This window comes from Tupaia chinensis, unplaced genomic scaffold (genome assembly GCF_000334495.1).
Source record: "Tupaia chinensis unplaced genomic scaffold, TupChi_1.0 Scaffold000670_1, whole genome shotgun sequence".
Taxonomy (NCBI): domain Eukaryota; kingdom Metazoa; phylum Chordata; class Mammalia; order Scandentia; family Tupaiidae; genus Tupaia; species Tupaia belangeri.
This window is the reverse complement of record NW_006160192.1, coordinates 250078-269067: the sequence shown is the minus strand read 5'-3', so window position 1 is coordinate 269067 and position 18990 is coordinate 250078. Positions and strand designations below refer to the sequence as shown.

The 18990-nt window shown below is 40.5% G+C and overlaps 1 protein-coding gene across 3 annotated transcripts in view; it reads right to left on the bottom strand.

Moving 5' to 3' along the window:
* Positions 1 to 18990, bottom strand: part of PPM1L (protein phosphatase, Mg2+/Mn2+ dependent 1L) — a 316265-nt gene that overhangs the window by 72736 nt on the left and 224539 nt on the right. For all 3 annotated transcript variants that reach the window (XM_006159953.3, XM_027776354.1, XM_027776355.1), the window contains exon 2: positions 16309 to 16483. In XM_006159953.3, the coding sequence (XP_006160015.1) occupies positions 16309 to 16483 (175 nt within the window). The remainder of the gene's footprint in view (positions 1 to 16308; positions 16484 to 18990) is intronic.

The following is an 18990-nucleotide window of genomic DNA, read 5'->3' as shown; positions in this document are numbered from 1 at the left end:
GTGTGTGTGTGCCCAAGATCCTGAGAGAAGAATGGAGGAGAAGAGATTGCAGTGTGACCATACCCCCGGGGTGGGGGGGGGTGATTTCTCGCTTTCTGTCTTTCTGTCTCTCCGGCGAGCACATGCACCCTATAGCAACAACCTCTCAAAAAAATTATCTTTTGAGAGTTTAGAGTGACTATGCATGAATTTTAAGAATTGTTGGTGAGAGGAAATGGTTAAGAAACAGATGAAAAAGGAAATATTTAAATAAAATATTCTTAGAATATTTTAACTCCTTTGCGTAGTGTAACAACTCAAGTAAATAAACACATGATGATATGCATGACCAAGTAACAAAGGTACATAAGAAACCTTCAAGAAAAACAAACTGCCAATTCTCAAACACCCCACATGTATTTCAGAGAATTTTACTGACTAAAAATAATAGTAAATATTTGTTAACTTCTTGCTAGAACAACAAAAATATTTTATAAGATAGAAAGAATCAAGGGAAAACAAACTTCAATATGGCAATGAGAACAGCAGTTTCTCAAGTTTTAAGCACTGGCTCTAGAGAATAAAGTTATTAAAAATTCATTTGACCCTACTCTAATGCTATAATGAGACACTGACCGATAGGTCAAACCACATTTTAATGGAGGTCTTCTCATATACTTTGGTAAGAAAACTGTTTGTGAGGATGTCTAAACCAGTCTTGTCCTCTTAAAAATTTTTGCCCTAAAGTAGCAGTTCTCAATCTTGGCTACATATTGGAATCAACTAGAGAGATATAAAATATACAGGATTCTGGGTCCCAGAGATTCTGGATGCAGCCTGGCATGAGCACCCTATGGAATTCTAATATGCTGCAAAGGAGAACTATCGCCCTAAAGCAGTTTCTAGGACTCAGCACTACTGACATTTGGGTCCAGTGAAATTCAACTGGAAGGGGCTATGCTGTGAATTATAGAATGTGAGCTGGCAGCATCCTTGGGTTCTTCCTCACCAGACACTACCAGCCCTCCTCCCTTCCACTCCCTTTCCCTAGTTATGACAACCAAAAATGAATCCAGACATTGCCAAATGCCCTGCAGGGTGAGGATGGAAATCGCCCTGGTAGGGAATCACAGCTGTAATGGAAAGACTACTATAGTAAATCAATTTTTATTTGTTGTTTAAAATATGATTCATGACAAATAAAAACAGGGCAAAATAGGACCTTGTTTGAGACTCTAGTAAGCAGGACCTGGTGGACACTCGTGAACACCAGCCCAAGAATATAACTGAGTACCCCCAAACGCTCCAAGTTACAGGGAATGCTGAGAATGTCATCAATTCAGGACAACTTCAAAGTACATACTTAAAAGTTAGCACAACTGCAACGCGTCAAGGATTTACAGATTAGAAGTGGATTTGACCACATCTGTCATATTTGACCTCATTTCATTTTGTAAAGCTTTCATGTTACCCCCCCCCCCAAAAAATCTTCTAAATAAGCAACTATTTTTAGACAAGCTCATTTTCCTTGGTGGCTGTGGAATACTGATTTCCCCCTACAGGAGAAGGTTACAAAGAGGCACAGTCAACCAAAGCGGCCTGGAGTTGCTCTCACAACAGCAAAAAAGGGAAAATTTAACCCCTCTAATTGTACCCTGAACCCTGACTGCTGCCTTGACTGACAGCTTGACTAGAATCCCATGAGAGAACCATCCAGAATTCCAGAAATTGTGTGAGCTAACACACATTTCTTGTCTGAAGCTGCTATCTGCTATGTTTTGGAATAATATGCTATGCAGCAATAGGTAACTTACACACAGCATGAGAAAAGGTCAAAACAAATAAACATATAAAAATAGGACAAAGACACTTAACTCGAGGAATGGTTTTCCATCCAGAACAGGGTAAGAAAGGAAGAGGAGGCTGATGGAGCCAGTAATTTTCCATTGCGCCTGATCAGAAAGTTAACCTATGCTAAGTACAATATAGGTAGTCCTCACCACCATGAAGGAACCTGGAAAGAAGCCCCTGCACACCATGCCACGTACCTGTAAGTGATGTAACAGAAAGACCAGCACTGGCACAGTGTTTACTGTATGTCTGTCATTTTCCATGTGTTATTTTAATATCAGAAAAAGCCCAGGGAACCAGCAGTTAGAGTAATGGCTATGTCTCTGGACTCCCACATAGTCAACTGCGGTTCACATCCCGGACCCAGTGGCTTAAAACTCACGCCGGGCGCGTGTGCGTGCGTGCCCAAGATCCTGAGAGGAGAATGGAGGAGAAGGGATTGCGGCGTGATCATCCCCCCTGGGGCGTGATTTCTTGCTTTCTGTCTCTCTTGTCTCTCTCTGTCTGTCTGGCGAACGCACGCACCCTATAGTGAAAATCTCTCAAAAAAAAAAAAAAAAAGAAAGAAAGAAAAAGCCCATAAGGTATAAAAACATAAAGAAATCATAAAGAATTATCATGAAGCCACTTGGGCTACAAAGTCTAGGCTCTTTTTGCTACTCGGTGCTGCCTTGAAAAAAAAAAAAAAAAAAACAGTAGAGGTTTGGCTGTAGTTCAAGAGACAGACTGAACAGCCAAGCAAAGCAGGTAACTTGTCAGATGCGGGAAGATCAAGCTCTGGGTGTAACAGAGACGAGCAACAAGAACTGAGATGAGAAACCCCGCTGAATCCCCACCAGCTCGCTACTTACAAATCTTGTCCTCTTCCAGGTGAACTTTTGTTCTCTCCCCTCCAATAAAGCCAGCCATACCCTGAACTCTGAGACCAGTTCTCATCAAGGACAGGAAACCCAGCAAATGCCACACGGCAGGAGCCCTGGTGTCCAGGTACACACTGGCACTGCGCCAAGTCGGTCTTACTATTGACCTTCTCTGACCTTGGCACCGCAGCGCGACAATGACTGGCCTTGTCCCAGAGTTCTTGCCTTGACTTATTCCTAAGGTGTATGTGACTTACGGGTGAACGGCTTACTGAAAACAAGACAGATGGCTTTCTGCCTTATGATATTCCATTTCTAGTATTGAAGATCAGGAAAATGACTCAGGAAAGTTTTGCTTAATTTTAGTTTTTGGTAATTTTTAAAAGAATTATTTAATTTAATTTAATTTAATTATTTAAATTTGACCAAAGATGAACAGAGTGAGAGAGAACAAGAGAGTCGGAAAGTGAAAAGGCAAGCCACCAGGTCCAGGACTCAAACTGTGGTCGGATGTGTGGGAGTCCAGCACCCTTATCCACCATGCCACCTGCTTGGCCCCTATTTTTTGGTAAATTTTTAAAAATAGAAAAATGCACAAAGTTAAAAATTCAAACAATTTAGTGAGAGTACTCAATGAAAAAAGTCTCTTTTCCCATTTTCTCCTTCCCCAGAGTGATTAGTCTGATTAATTTCTTATCCGTGGTAGGAAATTTTTTTTTACATAGATGAAAATATATAACTCAATTTAAAAGCCACATCTCACCATGTCACTCAGTTCAAAGAGCAAGGTATTTGAATTTCTTCGTCATAAAAATGAAGATTAAGGGACCAGCAGATTGCAAAATGGTTATGTCAGCTGAACTCCCACGTAATCAACCACCATTTGAGTCCCAGGTCCAGTTGCTTAAAACTCACCCAGGGCACATGTGCATATGTGCCCAAAATCCTGAGAGGAGAATGGAGGAGAGGAAATTGGGGCATGGCCAATCCCCCTGGACAGTGATTTCTCACTTTCTGTCACTCTCTCTCTCAGTGCATGCTCCCTATAACAAAAGTCTCTGTTAAATAAATATTAAACAGGGTGAGTCCCATAACCTAGTGGTTAAGGAAGCCAGATCCTACATGGCTGACTGCGGTTTGAAACCTTACCCTGGAGGCTTAAAAAAACATGCCAGGCGCATATGTGTGTATTCAATGAAGAAGGGATTGCAGCATGACCACACCCCACTGGGGGTTGCTCCCTTCCTCTTCCTCTTTCTGGTTCTCTGTCTCTTTCTGGTGAGTGCACACGTGCTCTGGCAATTAAAAAAAATGAAGATTGAGAGACCAGCAGCTAGCATAATGGCTATGTCACTGGACTCCCATGTAGTCGACTGAGGTTCGTGTCCTAGATCTGGTGGCTTAAATTCACGCCAGGCGCATGTGCATGAGTGCCCAAGATCTCGAGAGGAGAATGGAGGAGAAGGGATTGCGGTGTGGCCATCCCCCCTGGGGAGTGATTTCTCGCTTTCTATCTCTCTATATCTCTCTGTCTGGCGAGCGCACATGCCCTATAGCAAAAAATAAAATAAAATAAAATAAAAATAAAAAATAAAAAACTCTCCAAAAAAAAAAAATGAAGATTAATTACTTAAGTTTGAATTGGAAGCTTGCCCTACTGAGCTATTACATCAAACAAAACACATTATTTTCCTTTTATCCTCTGCTAAATACAAACTTTTCTATAAGTGCATTCAAGTACTTCTAAATTGGACATATCTACAGACTATACAGAAGAAAATATGAATAATGTAGCTGCAGCTTTTACGGATGGTGGTTATTGCAAGGAACGGCTGTCAGACAAACTCACATGCGCTTGCTATAAAGTTACTATAAGATTTTATTTCTTATACTTGTCTAGGACAAGCATCTCCTTTGCACCGTTTCACACTCGCTTGGTCCCACCTTTTACTCCAGCCACTAGTGCAGGGGCCAGTTCAGCTCAGATACAGCCTGACCTAAAACATTTGTCACTTGCTTCCTACCCTGGAGCTTCCCTAATGTCAAGGCCGGGGATGCCCACGGAGCACTCAGCACTCAGGCATAAGCAAACGATGCAGACAAGTTCCCATCTGTGGCGCCATCCTCAACCAATGTGGGGGTAGAGCTAGCTGCCAAGGCTGCCTCAGAAGGTACCTAGGCTTAGGCAGCAGTCGTCCTTGGAGACCCCAACTCCATAAGTGTCCTCCTACTAGCTTGCCCTCGTTTCCGGCTTCATTCCCAACGCCCCTCCTTGGGATCGCACTCCTGAACAAACTCCTCTGCACTCAAGCCTTTCGTTTCAGACTCTGTTTTTGGAGAACCCAGGCTAAGATCTGTTATTCAGGGAGTATTGTAATAAAATCTTTATTCATTTTAGTGCTGGGACCAGCAGATAGTCTAATGGTTATGTTACTGGATCGACCGCGGGTTGAGTTCTGGACCTGGTGGCTTGAAACTCACGCCAGGCATGTGTTCGTGCATTCCTGAAATCCCGAGAGGAGAACGGAGGAAAAGGGACTGCGGCGTGGCCATCCCCCCAGGGGCAGAGAGTAACTTCTCACTTCACGTCTCTCCGTCTCTGTCTTTTCAGTGAGTGCACATGCTCTACAGCAAAAATCTCTCTAAAAAAAACCTTAGTAACAAAAGAGAAGCTGTCTCCACTGAAAAATGGTTTTTATTTTGTCTGGTAAAATAGTGAGAACATTATAACTTGTTAGAGGCTTCTCTTTTTGCCCTGGCTGTCAGAAAGCTTTGGAGAAATTAAGTATTTGAAGTATAATATTGTACTTTTATACTACATTATTCTTCACAGTTGGTACATTTGCTTCTCTCTCAGTATGGCTTTAATTTTCTTCTTTTTACAAAAAAAAAAAAATCTGCCAAAGAGGGAGAGAGAAAGCAAGAAAGCACCTCCATGGGGCATGGCCTAACGGCAATCCCTTCTCCTCCATTTCTCCCTCCTGTTGGGATTTTGAGCATGCACTTACGCACGCTCAGCTGTTTTTCAAGCTGCTGAGTCTGGGACCTGAACTGTGCAGTTAGCCCTGTGGGATCCAGCCATCTTACCCACCATGCCACACGAGCCCCAATTTTCTTTTTTTATTGCAACATTATTGTTGTAAGTATTGGAGCAAATCAAACATTCAGGAAACAGATAAGATATAAATAATAACGTCATTTGTGTTACCTCTCTGATCGACAGAGGTGGACTAAGGTCAGTAAATGAAAAGTCCTGACTCAGGTAAGGAAGAAGCCAGTTAAGTAAGGCATGATTCTCCGAAGGTTTTAGAAATAGATTCGTGGAGACAGCAGCCAAAGATTGGCGATCAATTCAAAGGGAGCAGACTTCTAACTACACTGTCCTCTCCCATTTCTTAGACTTGCAGCACCTAGCCAGAACCCAGTATGTAGTAAATGTCTGTGTTGAATGCTGAGTATTTGTCCTGGTTTATTTCTCTGTAGGTGTTTTACAGACCCTTGGATTGATTACAGAACTACAAGAGCACATTCAGTAGCTTCCCGAGGGTATAGACATAGTACAGAAACTCTCCATCAAACCAGTCTCATCAGACATGGTCTAAGCTACATACTCTAAAGACAAGACATTAACTCAACACACACACACACACACACACACACACACACACACACACCAGATAAAATTTCTGAATGTCTAGTAGACCCCAAAGACTGAACTCAACATCTTGTAAAATGACATTAAACAGCAGCCCAGCTGCCTCTGATTACGGATCTTTTGAGACTAAAAGTCAACCAGAGGATGCATTTTACTTACCTCTCACTGCTCCAAATAAACAGTCACAAGACATTACAAATCCTAGCACTTTGAAAAGCTATTTTTCCTCTACGAAGTGAAGGTCTTACCATTAACATGGGTCTCATTAAAATTTATTACGAGTCATCCAATAAGGTCTATAAAATCTTGGTCACAAAATCCTAGTAGTACCAAAAAAAAAAAAAAAATACAGATGGCATTGGCATCTGTCTCTGCCCAGCCAATGCAGTCTAAATTGTGACCACCTGGTGCAATTGTTTTCCTTGAAGAGTGCACATTTTCTTCAGTCCTTGTAATCAAGTCCTGCTTCAGAGATAGGTAGTAACATTACTTCCCTCGTGGCGAACAATGACAACTTGATGAGAAAGATAAACACAGCTCCGGTTCAAATGTTTTAATCACTGCAACTGACACTTCCTGATTCTAAATTTCAGTGTTAGATTGTGGTTTAAAGTATTTTCAGCAAAGCTCTTAAAAATTTTAAATTTGATTTTAGCCACTATAAAATGTGGATCGATGTGTTTTCAGAGGATATACAAGTCCTTTATTAAAAAGGGAAGATGAACTTGGGAACTGTGACTTACAAACAAAAACAATATAAAAATCCATTATAATAAACACGATTCAGTCTTAATTATTATAATTTTATAGCTCTTAGAAGCAAACAGACAATGGTGACACATTCATTTAAGCTAATTAAAGTAAACTAATTAATATGAGTTGGAGAGTAACATTTCTAACATGGTAGGTGATGCTACAACAGAGAATATATCTATACAAGGTACTGGCATGTAGTCACAGCTACAAAAGCAAAAAAGAAAAAAAGGCATTACTCAAAGCCTACCTTTAAAGATGCAACTGATGCTAAGAGTTCAAGAGACTTGTGGATTCTTTTATGATTTTCTGATTAAAGAACTCTTTCTTAATCCCAAACCTAATTTCCTCTTCTTCTGCACATCAACCAACCCCCATAGTACCGATCCCACTGAACTCTGGTTGTCTGTTTCTACCAGCTGTCATCCACCCTATCCCAGCCACCCCATGCCCACGTGGGCCGACACACAAACACACACGTTTGCTCTCAGGCACTCATGCACACACTCTGCCCTGGAGAGAAGAACCACATGGTTAACTGGGCACTTCCAATGGTGAACACCCTACCCAGCTCCTAGTTACTCACTGAGTCAATGTTTACAGAGTGAATAAATGAATCAACCAGTGAGTGTTAAATGAACTGAAGACAGAACCTCATATTGTTAAAACTAGAAGATATTGGGTCATCGGAAAAGTCATGACGTATTTTTCTATGCAAAAATGTGTCATGACTTTCCCAACAACCCAATACTTTTTAAAACATCCAATCGAATCTCCTTATTTTAAAGAAACCAGGCAGAAAGGTGCGATATCCCACCACAGACAGGGAAGTACCCCAGGGTTTATGATTGGCATGTCTGGGTACTTTCTAAATGCAATGGAGGACACTTTTCCATTTTTGTAGATAACAAACTCGGTTTGCTTGCTTACTGCTTCCCATCACCAAAGAATTTGGCTTTTTAAACCCACAATCCAAAGAGCAAGTGTAAGAGTCCTAAATGAAATTCGAATCAGCTTGGTTAAGATTGGTTGTACCGGCCAGAAAGAAGTTCTTGATTTAGAGGTGGATTTTGACACTCTCTCTTTTACTCCTCTCTCCCCTCTCTCACAAGGCTAATAATGTAATGGTTGCATTACAAAAGTCTTCATTATGTTTTTGTTTCTCATAGTCTCATTCTTATTTTTTTTTACAGGTAACAGAGCTCCAAATTCAGATTTTATATGGAAACATGGATGTAAGAGAGGGACTGTGCTAAAAACATGAAAAGGTTACAGGAATGATAACCGTATCAATAGAATACTACAGCCATTACATATTGCTTTTATGAGGCATTTGTAAGAGCATGGAAACATATGACTATATTTCAGTGTTAAATGAAAAACAAACGAACAAAAAAAAACATAAAATTTGGCGTAAGTAAAACCTAGCAGAGAAAAATGACAGGAAGTAAATTTACCAAAGATGGTAGTTATGTTTACATTAAAGGTTATCTTGGGGCCAGCAGATAGTATAGCAGTTACGTTGCTAGACTTTGACCTGGTTGACCATGGTTCGAGTCCCAGAACTGGTGACTTGAAACTCATGGCAGGTATGTGTGCATACATGCCCAAGATCCTGGGAGGATAATGAAGGCGAAGAGAGTGTGGCATGGCCGTCTCTGCTGGGGGGAGATTTCTCACTTTCCCTCTCACCGTCTCTCTCTCTCTGATGAGTGCACGTATTCTAAGGCAAAAACCTATTTTTAAAAAACCAAAAACTTCTCTTTTCTCTTCCTTTTTTGCCACACTTATAAAATGTATTTACATTACTCTTACGATGGAAAAATAAAAAAATTAACTTTTTACAGAAATTGGTAAGCTGGTGTCAGAAGTTGCACAGACAATATTAAACTTCTCTTTATGTTTCTTTTGGGTGTCTACTTTTGTCTTCCTTCCAATCCTCCAATTCTTGTCAGCAAGCCCCAGGTGATGAAATCTTTTGAGTCCAGAAATAGGGTCCTGATTGAAAATATACAGTAAAGAAACCTTGATGTCCCTCACCTCTCCCTCAGGACCTGTTTGAGAAATATACCAAGAAATTCACTCTATTTGTCTGAGTGAAGAACGTCCTGCAAATGCCTTTGACTGCATTCCTTATGTTCTTAGAAAACCTGGAAGGGCTCTAAATAATTCACACTTTTTTCTGATTTGGTTTCTGGGTGTGTTCAATTTTTTCCCCATGACAATAAATGGCTTTCTTTTTGAGATTGCTGATCACTATGACACGAATGGCTCAATTAAAACGCACATGTAACTTCTAGCTATCATCTCTTTTAAGAGGACTAAAATAAGCTCCATAGGAGGTAAGCCTTCAGTTACATCCTAAATTGTATGGAACACATCCTCCACCCTTTTAAAAAAACTATTTTTTCCAAAACCCTTGGTGTGTCTTCATAGCAGGTAGCTTTCCTCGGGCCCAGCTATTAGGGGTCTCTAATGTAGAGTGAATCAGGGGATCACAAAGCAAAGGATGAAAAATTAAGGGAAGCCCTTTCTGACTCCTCGGGAAAGCTGGACGAGATTGCCTGACATTTGTAAATGGAACTCCAGGCCCCAGTTTTAACTGACGCCCAGCTTTCACTGATGCCCAAATAAACACAATAAACAGCCAACTGAGTTCTTGTCTTTCCTCATCTGTATTAGCTCGTCCACTTTCGACTTGTAAGTGCTCGTTCTACTTGGTAGAAACGTGCTCATTGGAAAGCTATACGGGTGTCTAGTGAACTGTAACACAGATATAAAGCCCTTGCTCGTCTGAGAAGAGCGCTGAGAAGGAGGTCTAAACAACAACTTAGGCAAGTTGCCTACAGGTAAAATGCTACCACTGGGCATTCTACCCTCAGGTACAGTCGTTTTTTTGGTTTATTTTAATTTATTATTATTATTGTTGTTGTTGTTTTAAATTTGCTATAGGGCACATGCATTCACCAGAAAGAAAAAGAAAGAGGGAAAGTGAGAAAGCAAGCCTCTGGGGTCCAAGACTCAAACTGCAGTCGGCCAAGTGGGAGTCCAAGACCTTACCCACCATGCCACCTGTTGGCCCTGATACAGTCAGCTTTTTTGCAAAGAGAAAAGTATTCAGCTCTTGACTCCTGTTTCCAGACTTCTGCTCCCATGGCTTGGGATTCTTGTGTCTGATACAGAAAATATCACTCTCAAATAAAAGGGCCCTCTTTCTTCACCAAAACTTAAACCATTTGGATAAAAACATTTGGAAACTGGTGCTATGGTATAAATGTTTGTACCCCACCCCTACAGCCAATTCATATGTTGAAACCTAATTTCCAAAGTGATGGTACTTGGCCCCTGTGTGTGCACACCCAAAATCCTGGCGGGAGGAAGTTGCACAGTCAATAAAATAAAACAGAACTGCAGCATGACCATGCCCTATTGTGGGGGGTTCCCCTATCCCACCCCACTCTGGTAAATGCACACACCCTCTGGGAATAAAAAATAAAACTATGTGTATATGGAAAAGTTTTAGTGAAATGAGGAATGAGGTAGTGCTTATGCAATAATTTTAGGTAAACAGGATATGAAAGTATAAGATACCAACCACATTTTAACAACGCTTAGAGGGAAGGAAATAAACCAAAATGCTCACAATAATCAGATTACTGGGAACCAGCAGTTAGCATAATGGCTATGTTGCTGGACTCCCACGTAGTCGACTGCGGTTCACGTCCCGGACCCGGTGGCTTAAAACTCACGCCGGGCGCGTGTGCGTGCGTGCCCAAGATCCCGAGAGAAGAATGGAGGAGAAGGGACTGCGGCGTGACCATCCCCCCTGGGGGGTGATTTCTCGCTTTCTGTCTCTATGTCTCTCTCTGTCTGTCTGGCGAGCGCACACGCCCTACAGTGAAAATCTCTCCAAAAAAAAAAAAAAAAGATTACTAATAATTACTAATTCTCATATAGTGTTCTACACCTCTCTATTTCTGCAATCAACATGTAATACGTAGAGTCTGCCAAAGATTTCTAAAAGAGACAAAATATGATTTATCTAGTCAGAACTATGTAAAATAAGAGAGTCTGAAGCCTTCTTTATATGAACGTATCTACAAATTGTATGACTTTTATGGCTGCAACACACAGTTTCAGCTTACATCGCATTTCTCTGCTAATTTCAGATTGCTGGAAAGCTGAATTGTGTGATGAGCAAAGCATTAAAGTACATGAAAGTAAAGCAGAGGAGAGGGTACAGAGAGAGAAAGAGGAAAAAAAGGAGCAAGAAAAAGTTCTGAATCAATGCTTTTAGACAAGTGTCTAAAGATTTTTTTTTAATTATTATTAATTGTTTTTTCGAAGTTTAGAAGCCACAGTTGGGAGTAACTGTCAGTAAGTCACTCAGGCTGATTTATCAGAGGATGAACACTAAAGACAAATTTGACTCTCAAGACCTAACTATCTTCTAACTAACAATTAACTATTTCCTAAAACTGGGAAAGTTGAATTAAGAATGTAAGGAAACTAATTGACTAAAGGAAATAGAAACACAGTATATAGATGTAAATACCAGATATACTGTGTGTGAAAGAGGAGGGTCTGAGGAAGGACATTTAGAAGAAAAACAGGAAGGCAAGGCATTAATGGCACAAAGAAATGTGGTATAATCTGTTGAAGATATTTTGTAGTTTTATCAACAGGTCTAGGGAGAAACATTCACCTGTTGAAATATCCATTTTGTAAGCCAAATAATAATGTGATTGAATGTATAAAAGGAAATGAAATGAAAAATATTTAAAAAAAGAATGCAAGGAAGTAAAAAATGGGATAGTGTGGAAAGAGATCAAGCAGCTGACGCACTGAGTGCCTCAGTATCGGGCGGCTCTACCTGTAAGTACTGGCACTATTCCCAATTTCCTGTCCTAATTCCTTCACTTACAGTGAAATATTCGTCTCTTTAATAGCAGTATCTGTTCTTATTTTTTTCTTTCTTTGATTGCAATAATTAAAATACAGGTTATGGAGAAGGAGACAGTGACCTTCTGGTTTTGCGCCATACAATAACATCCATACACACAGACTCCACCAAATCTACAACCCTGCACCATCTCCTGCAGGGATGACGGAAGGCAAACTGAGCCTAGAACGGGTGGTTTAGTAAACAGATGTTGTTCTACTTCTCAAGGCTTCTGAAGACCATTTCTAAAACCGTCCCTCTGCTTTCACAAGCACTCATGTCCGGAAAGTTGTGTAAGAGTATTTGAAACTGGTAAGATAGACAAGATTCACCTCTGTTCTCACTCAGCATCATTGGCACTGATTAGCATTTGCGGTATGATTTCTAAGGACTTCTCCAAACATGGTGTATTTTATTAAATAATAACCCTGTGAGATATTAGTACAGCTTTACAGATAATGACATAGAAATTCTAATAAGTTAATTGGCTAATGATCACACTAGTATTAAGCTTAAGGGGAAAGCCTGGAACTTTGATTCACTCTCAATCCTGTTTGTTTCAACTATTTCATGCTACGGAATTTATTGATAGATTAATTCCATCCAAACTATTTGTCCTAAAAGCCTTTTGCAAATGTATCTCTGAAGATTAGTAGTTACTTAACAAAAGTGCAGCAGGGTGGGAAATTATTCTGAAGAAGGAAAAGATTGAGTGGTGGGAGGTTGTAGCTGATGTTCATTTCCACCTTTGTGTCTGCAGTGTGCCCTTATCTGCTAAAACACATCCCTCTTCTCTTCACAAACCCATGCTCACCACTTGACCTTCAATTTTTTTTTTTTAAGGTTCTTGCTATAGGGCGCATGCACTCACTGGAGAGGAGAGTGATAGTGAGAGACAGTGAGAAGGAAGTGAGAAATCACCACTCCAAGGGGGGATGACCACGCTGCAATCCCTTCTCCATTCTCCTGAGACTTCTCTCTCTCTCTCTCTCTCTCTCTCTCTCTCTTTCTCTCTCTCCAGCATGTGCATGCTCCCAGATGATTTTTTTAAGAGGTTTTTGCCTTAAGTTGCATATGCTTGCCAGAGAGAGAGAGATAGAAACAGTGAAGAGAAAGTGAAAAATCTCTCCCCGGAGGATGGCCACACCACAGTCCCCTCTCCTCCATTTTCTACCCAGGATCCTGAGCACGCACATACAGGTGCTTGGCATGATTTTCAAGCCACCAAGTCCCGGACTGAAAGTGCAGTCAGTCATGTGGAAGTCCAGCAATGTAATTGCTAACACCATCTAGTGCCCTGCCTCCATGAATCTTTTGTTTTGTTTTTGAGAAATTTTTTGCTATAGGGGCGTGTGCTCACCAGACAGACAGAGAGAGGCAGAGAGATAGAAAGCAAGAAATCACCTGGGGGGGGAGATGGCCATGCTACAATCCCTTCTCCTCCAGTCTCCTCTAAGGATTTTGGGCACACACACACACATGTCTGGCAAGAGTTTTAAATCGCTGGGTCCGGGACTCGAACTGTGGCCAACTAAGTGGGAGTCCAACAACAACAACCATTATGCCATCTTCTGGCCTGCCTCCATGAATCTTAAGCCTCCAGGTACATGACTCCAAACACTCAAGATACTCTGAGTCCAGTTCCTCAACCATCAAGCCACCTACTGGCCCCTGTACTGCTAGTTTTAAACTAATGCCCCCCTCTAGAGAATTCTATGGGAAAGTTGAGCCACTTTCACTATTCCTTGACTCCACATCTCAGCTTAATTTAATTTCAGAAGCTTATGGATATCACGGGGTGTACTTAGTTCCCAAATGCCTCAGGAATTTTTCTCCTGAAGTAATACATGTATGTTTTAACTCCTCAATCAGACTTTAAGATGTACATTTCCTATATCTTAGTGTCTTCCCTATCTTTTCAATGCTCTTCTGTTTTTCTCCCAGCTGCCTGTCTGCTGCTATACACACAAAGAATGCTTGCTGAACAAGTGCGCACATGCATCAGCGTGGTGAAAGCACAGCTTGATTAGTAATTAGGAGGCTGGAATCCCAGCTCGACAGCTACGTAAGTAACTGCTATTTCAGGCAAGCCGATGGGTCTCAGTGTTCTTACTACACAATGGTTATGGCAGCACCCAGTGGGTGGACTCTATGATTTCCATCATCTGCAAGATGCTATGAATACTTAAATATTATTTTGGTTGGGCTCATCACAACTTTATTTTACTCCATTAGGGATGAGAAAGGAGATGAGTAAGAATACCAAAGAGAAGAATACTAAAAGCAAGAAAAAGATAGAGACCAAAATGTTTAACCACCCAGCCAACAGGAGAAAGCCAACATGTTTGTGAAATTAATAGAGCAAAAGAGAATCAGAAATAGTAACGATGTCCTGGGAAAGGCTAGAAATGTGGATCCTACTTGAGAGGGATGTGAAAGGGTGAGGGTGTGGAATATAAATGAGGATAACTTATAACTAGAAAAACTGCATTTATGATTAGATGAATTTTGTATACATATTTTTAAAGAGATTTTTACTATAGGGTGCTTGAGCTCACCAAAGAGACAGAGAACCAGAAAGCAAAAAATTGCCCCCTTTTGGGTGGGATGGCTAAACCATAATCCCTTCTCCTCCATTCTCCTCTCAGGATTTTGGGCATGCACCTGGCATGAGTTTTAAGCCTCTGAGTCCAGAACTCGAACCATAGTCAACTACATGGGAGTTCAGCCATGTAATCATTCCACCATCTGCAAAGTCCCTGTACATATACTTCATTTTCTCTTCTGTTTGCTATCCAAGCTTAAAATCAAATGTTAAGAATGCAACATCATGAAAAATACTTAGATTCTAACCCCTAAATGAAGTCTCTGAGGTGAGGTAGAAGACAGATGCATATTAAAAATGTCTTTATGAAATAGAAACAGAAGTTTCTAGAACTAAAAAAGGGTTAATATTATCAATATTTGACCACTAGAAACAAATTTTTCCTCCTTTTTTTTTTTTTTGGGTGGAAGGAGAGGTATACGAATACGAATTTTAATCAGGATATGTCTGCTGTGTGAGTTTAATTTTATTAACGATTTTAATAATTCAAAGTAATACAGTACCAATTTCACTAAAATTGGGTTTCAGCTGACAGATCCTGTAAGAGATAAAAATGATTATAAGAGCTCACCTGTGGTGGCACATGCTGCTAACTGCTACTCAGAGGCTAACACCGCCCGGGAGGCCTAGCTAGGTTCCTGGCCCAGTTCCTGGTCGGACAAGAACAGGTCGGGCATGGCGGCGCATGTCTGCGGACCTAAGCAACTGCGAGACTGGGCAGGAGGATCCAACAGGGCAAGACCTGGTCAAAAATCAATGTCTCTCTCTCACTCGCTCTCATAAACAAACTTTTTTTTTTGAGAGGTTTTTCACGATAGGGCGCGTGCACTCGCCAGACAGACAGAGAGAGACAGAGAGACAGAAAGCGAGAAATCACCCCCCAGTGGGGATGGTCACGCCGCAATCCCTTCTCCTCCATTCTCCTCTCGGGATCTTGGGAATGCACGCACATGCGCCCGGCGTGAGTTTTAAGCCACCGGGTCCGGGACACAAACCGCGTTCGACTACGTGGGAGTCCAGCGACATAGCCATTATGCTAACTGCTGGTTCCCTCAGAAACAAACTTTAAAAAACAGTTCTAAAAGGAGGCCTACTTGTGACTTTATGAATAAGCTCCCTTGGGTGGATAAGCTTGTGGCAGGCAGTGAAATAGTCTCTGGTATGGAACTAGGGTTAGGATTTCTCTGAGGCTACTAAGGAAAGAAAGTCAAGTTCAACTAAATATTTCATGAAAAATGCAGTACGTCTTTGGAAAAGAAAATCCCCAAAGTTAAAAAAAAAAATACTCAAAATAACAGTTCAGTTCTCGGATTATCAGATGTAAACGCTTCCAGCTGGTATCCAAAATTGAAGTGATACTTTAAAAGATTAGATCAATAGGAGTACATGGTTGATAAAAGGCCAGCAAAATTCCATTTTAAGAAGAGCGAAAATTTAAAGGGATTTGATATTCAAGAGCCATTTTTAGTAATCTCTTGACAAAGTTTTGATACTAAAAATACAGAGAGGAAACTACTAATCCATGTTACAACTTTTGAATCCAGTTTGTTTTCAACCTTTTCCTCAGAAAGGGGTCCAGATTTAACCAAGGTTTATAAAGAAATATTTGCAAGGGAAAACAAAGAATCATGTGTGTGCGTGTCTGTATTAAAGACAAACATACCTGCTTCATCATAGGACACAGTCAACTTTTCTAGCATTTCTCGGTCGATCGACAGAATTTGCTGTTCGAGGATGGTCTGGTAGGACAGTACACTATTTTCTTTGTCCTTCTCGTAGTCCTGAAGATGCTGTTTAAGAGCCTCTGGGAGTCGGGATTTTACATATTCAGCTGCAGTCTGCAGATAAAACAGTCAGAGAGCCCCATCAGTACTTCTCATCTTAGGCTTTTCAGTTACCCTCAGGTGCTGTAGAGAGAACTCAAAGTGCTAGGGAAACAACCCTCCAGACAGGCATGCCCTTGTCATTGTCACTCTTAGACTCTACTGTATCCGGTAAGGCAGATCTTCAGATAGACAGAACTGAGACCTCTAAGGGTTTCTACCAGGTTTAAAGATTATATATATATATATATGATTTGGTTTGTAGTCACAGAGTTAATACTTTCAATAATTCCAGTGAACTCTGAAGACCCCATGATAGTAATTTTGCTGGATACAAATCTGACTTGCCCTTGCCCAGAATGCAGAAGATAGTCACTCATTTCAGCAGTGAGCCCTTAATGCTATGCCATCCCTACCCCTCCTTTGTTTGTTCTTTACCACTTACTAATGCTTACAGGAGCACTCTTGTGAAGGGAGAGAAAGGAGAGCCCTCTGCTAGGCTGATAATGAAGTAATGGGCTAAATCAGCCTTCCCCAACCTTTTTGGCAGCAGGGACTGGAAGACAAATTTTCCACAGACTGGAGAGTGGGGGAGTAGTTTCAGGATGATTAAAGTGCATTGCATTTATTGTGCACTTTATTTATATTATTATCACTTTGTAATAATACACACACAACTAGTATTACTTTGTAATAATAGAAATAAATCCTCGCCCCAGTGCTAGCATCACTGCCTCAGCTCCACCTCAGATCATCAGGCGTTAGATTCTCATAAGGAGCATGCAACCTAGATCCTTCATAACACAACTCACAATAGGGTTTGCAGTCCAATGAGAATCTAATGCCACTGCTGATCTAACAGGAGGTGGAGTTCAGGCAGAAATAAGAGTGATGGGAAGCAGCTGAAAATACAGATGAAGCTTCGCTTGCTTGGCCTCCACTCACCTCCTGCTGTGTAGCGTGGTTGCTAACAGGCCATGGATCAATACCCTGAGCTAAACAGAAAATGAAGATAAGGGTGCTCCTTACCCTAAAAAGAATTATTCACCAACTGAACGTCTTAGCCTTTATATATATATATATATATTACTACCCACTCAGCACATACCCAACTAATAAATTACAAGCAATGATTTTCAATCAGGTAAGCATGTACCACTTGGGGTTAGAAAGGAAGATGTGTGTTTCAAAAAGACCTTCCCAGGACCAGCAGATGGCATAATGTTTATGCCACCGGACTCCCACCAAGTCAACCACAGTTTGAGTCCCAGGCCCAGCAGCTTAAAACACACACTGGGCATGTGTGCATGTGTGCCCAAGATCCCAAGAAGAGAATGGAGAAGGAATTTGAGGTATGGCCATCCTATTGAGGGGTGAAGTCTCTCTTTTTGTCTTTCTCTGTCTCTCCAGCAAGCAAATGTGTCCTATAGCAAAAATCTCTTTAAAAAAATAAATAAATAAGATTTCCCAAAGATTCTGATGTCCTCTTCTGGTGAGCCAGGGTGGCAGCATATTTTCACCCCTCCTAGTGGAAGATCATTGTAACACCTAAATAAAACATGACGGGAGAAATTCAGTGAAAGAGTAGCATGTATGAATTGGGAGAATTCTGAAAATTTTAAAATGTATCTCTTGAGAAAGTGGAGACTAGGACCTCCTGGCAGTGCAGTGCTTTGCCTGCATAGTGTCTACAGTTGATAAACCAATAAATACAGGCATATGTATGTTTTTACAATTTTATTCATAAGTACTAAAATACTTTCCCAAGAAGCTACTGAAAAGAATTGCCTCTGAGGTATAGGTCCAGAATAAGGCAGACCTATTTACACAGTTTAATTTTATAAAAATCCTGTTATGAGTTAAACATACAGATTGTGTGTGTGTGTGTGTGTGTGTGTGTATCTCACAGTCATCAACAGAGATTCAGGTTTTCATTTATAGATTTATTTTTCATTTCTATTATGCTCTATAACCTCTGGAAGAACTGAGATATAACTACACATACTGACCAGGAAGAACATTTAAATAAAAGTTACTGAATATTAGGGAGAGTATATCCTTTTATGTAAAGCATACTGTTATGTGTATTATATTTAGCATTATCATGTATGCATGGAATGAGATACAAAAGGATACATGTATATCGGTGGATACTTTCTACTTTCCATCTTTCTGTATTATTTCCATGTTCTTACTATTACAAGTTTAAAAAGTTATTGTTAAAGCGTGCTTCTTTGTAACCTTCATAGTTTTCCTGCTAAACGTTAGCATAACTTAAGATGAAAAGTCCACTGGGAAGTAATAGCGAAAAGTTTTATTTTAGTCCTTAGAGTAGTTAGTCAAAGATTGCACACACTCGTTATGTCCAGATTTGTATTTAGATTCTTTAAGTTGGTTGCTGATGAAATTATAACTTTAAAATATTACCCAGCATTGTTCAGTTTCTCTACTAGTCAACTAGTTAACAAACTATGATTACAGTGGCAGGTTTAAAAAAAAAAAAATATATATATATATATATA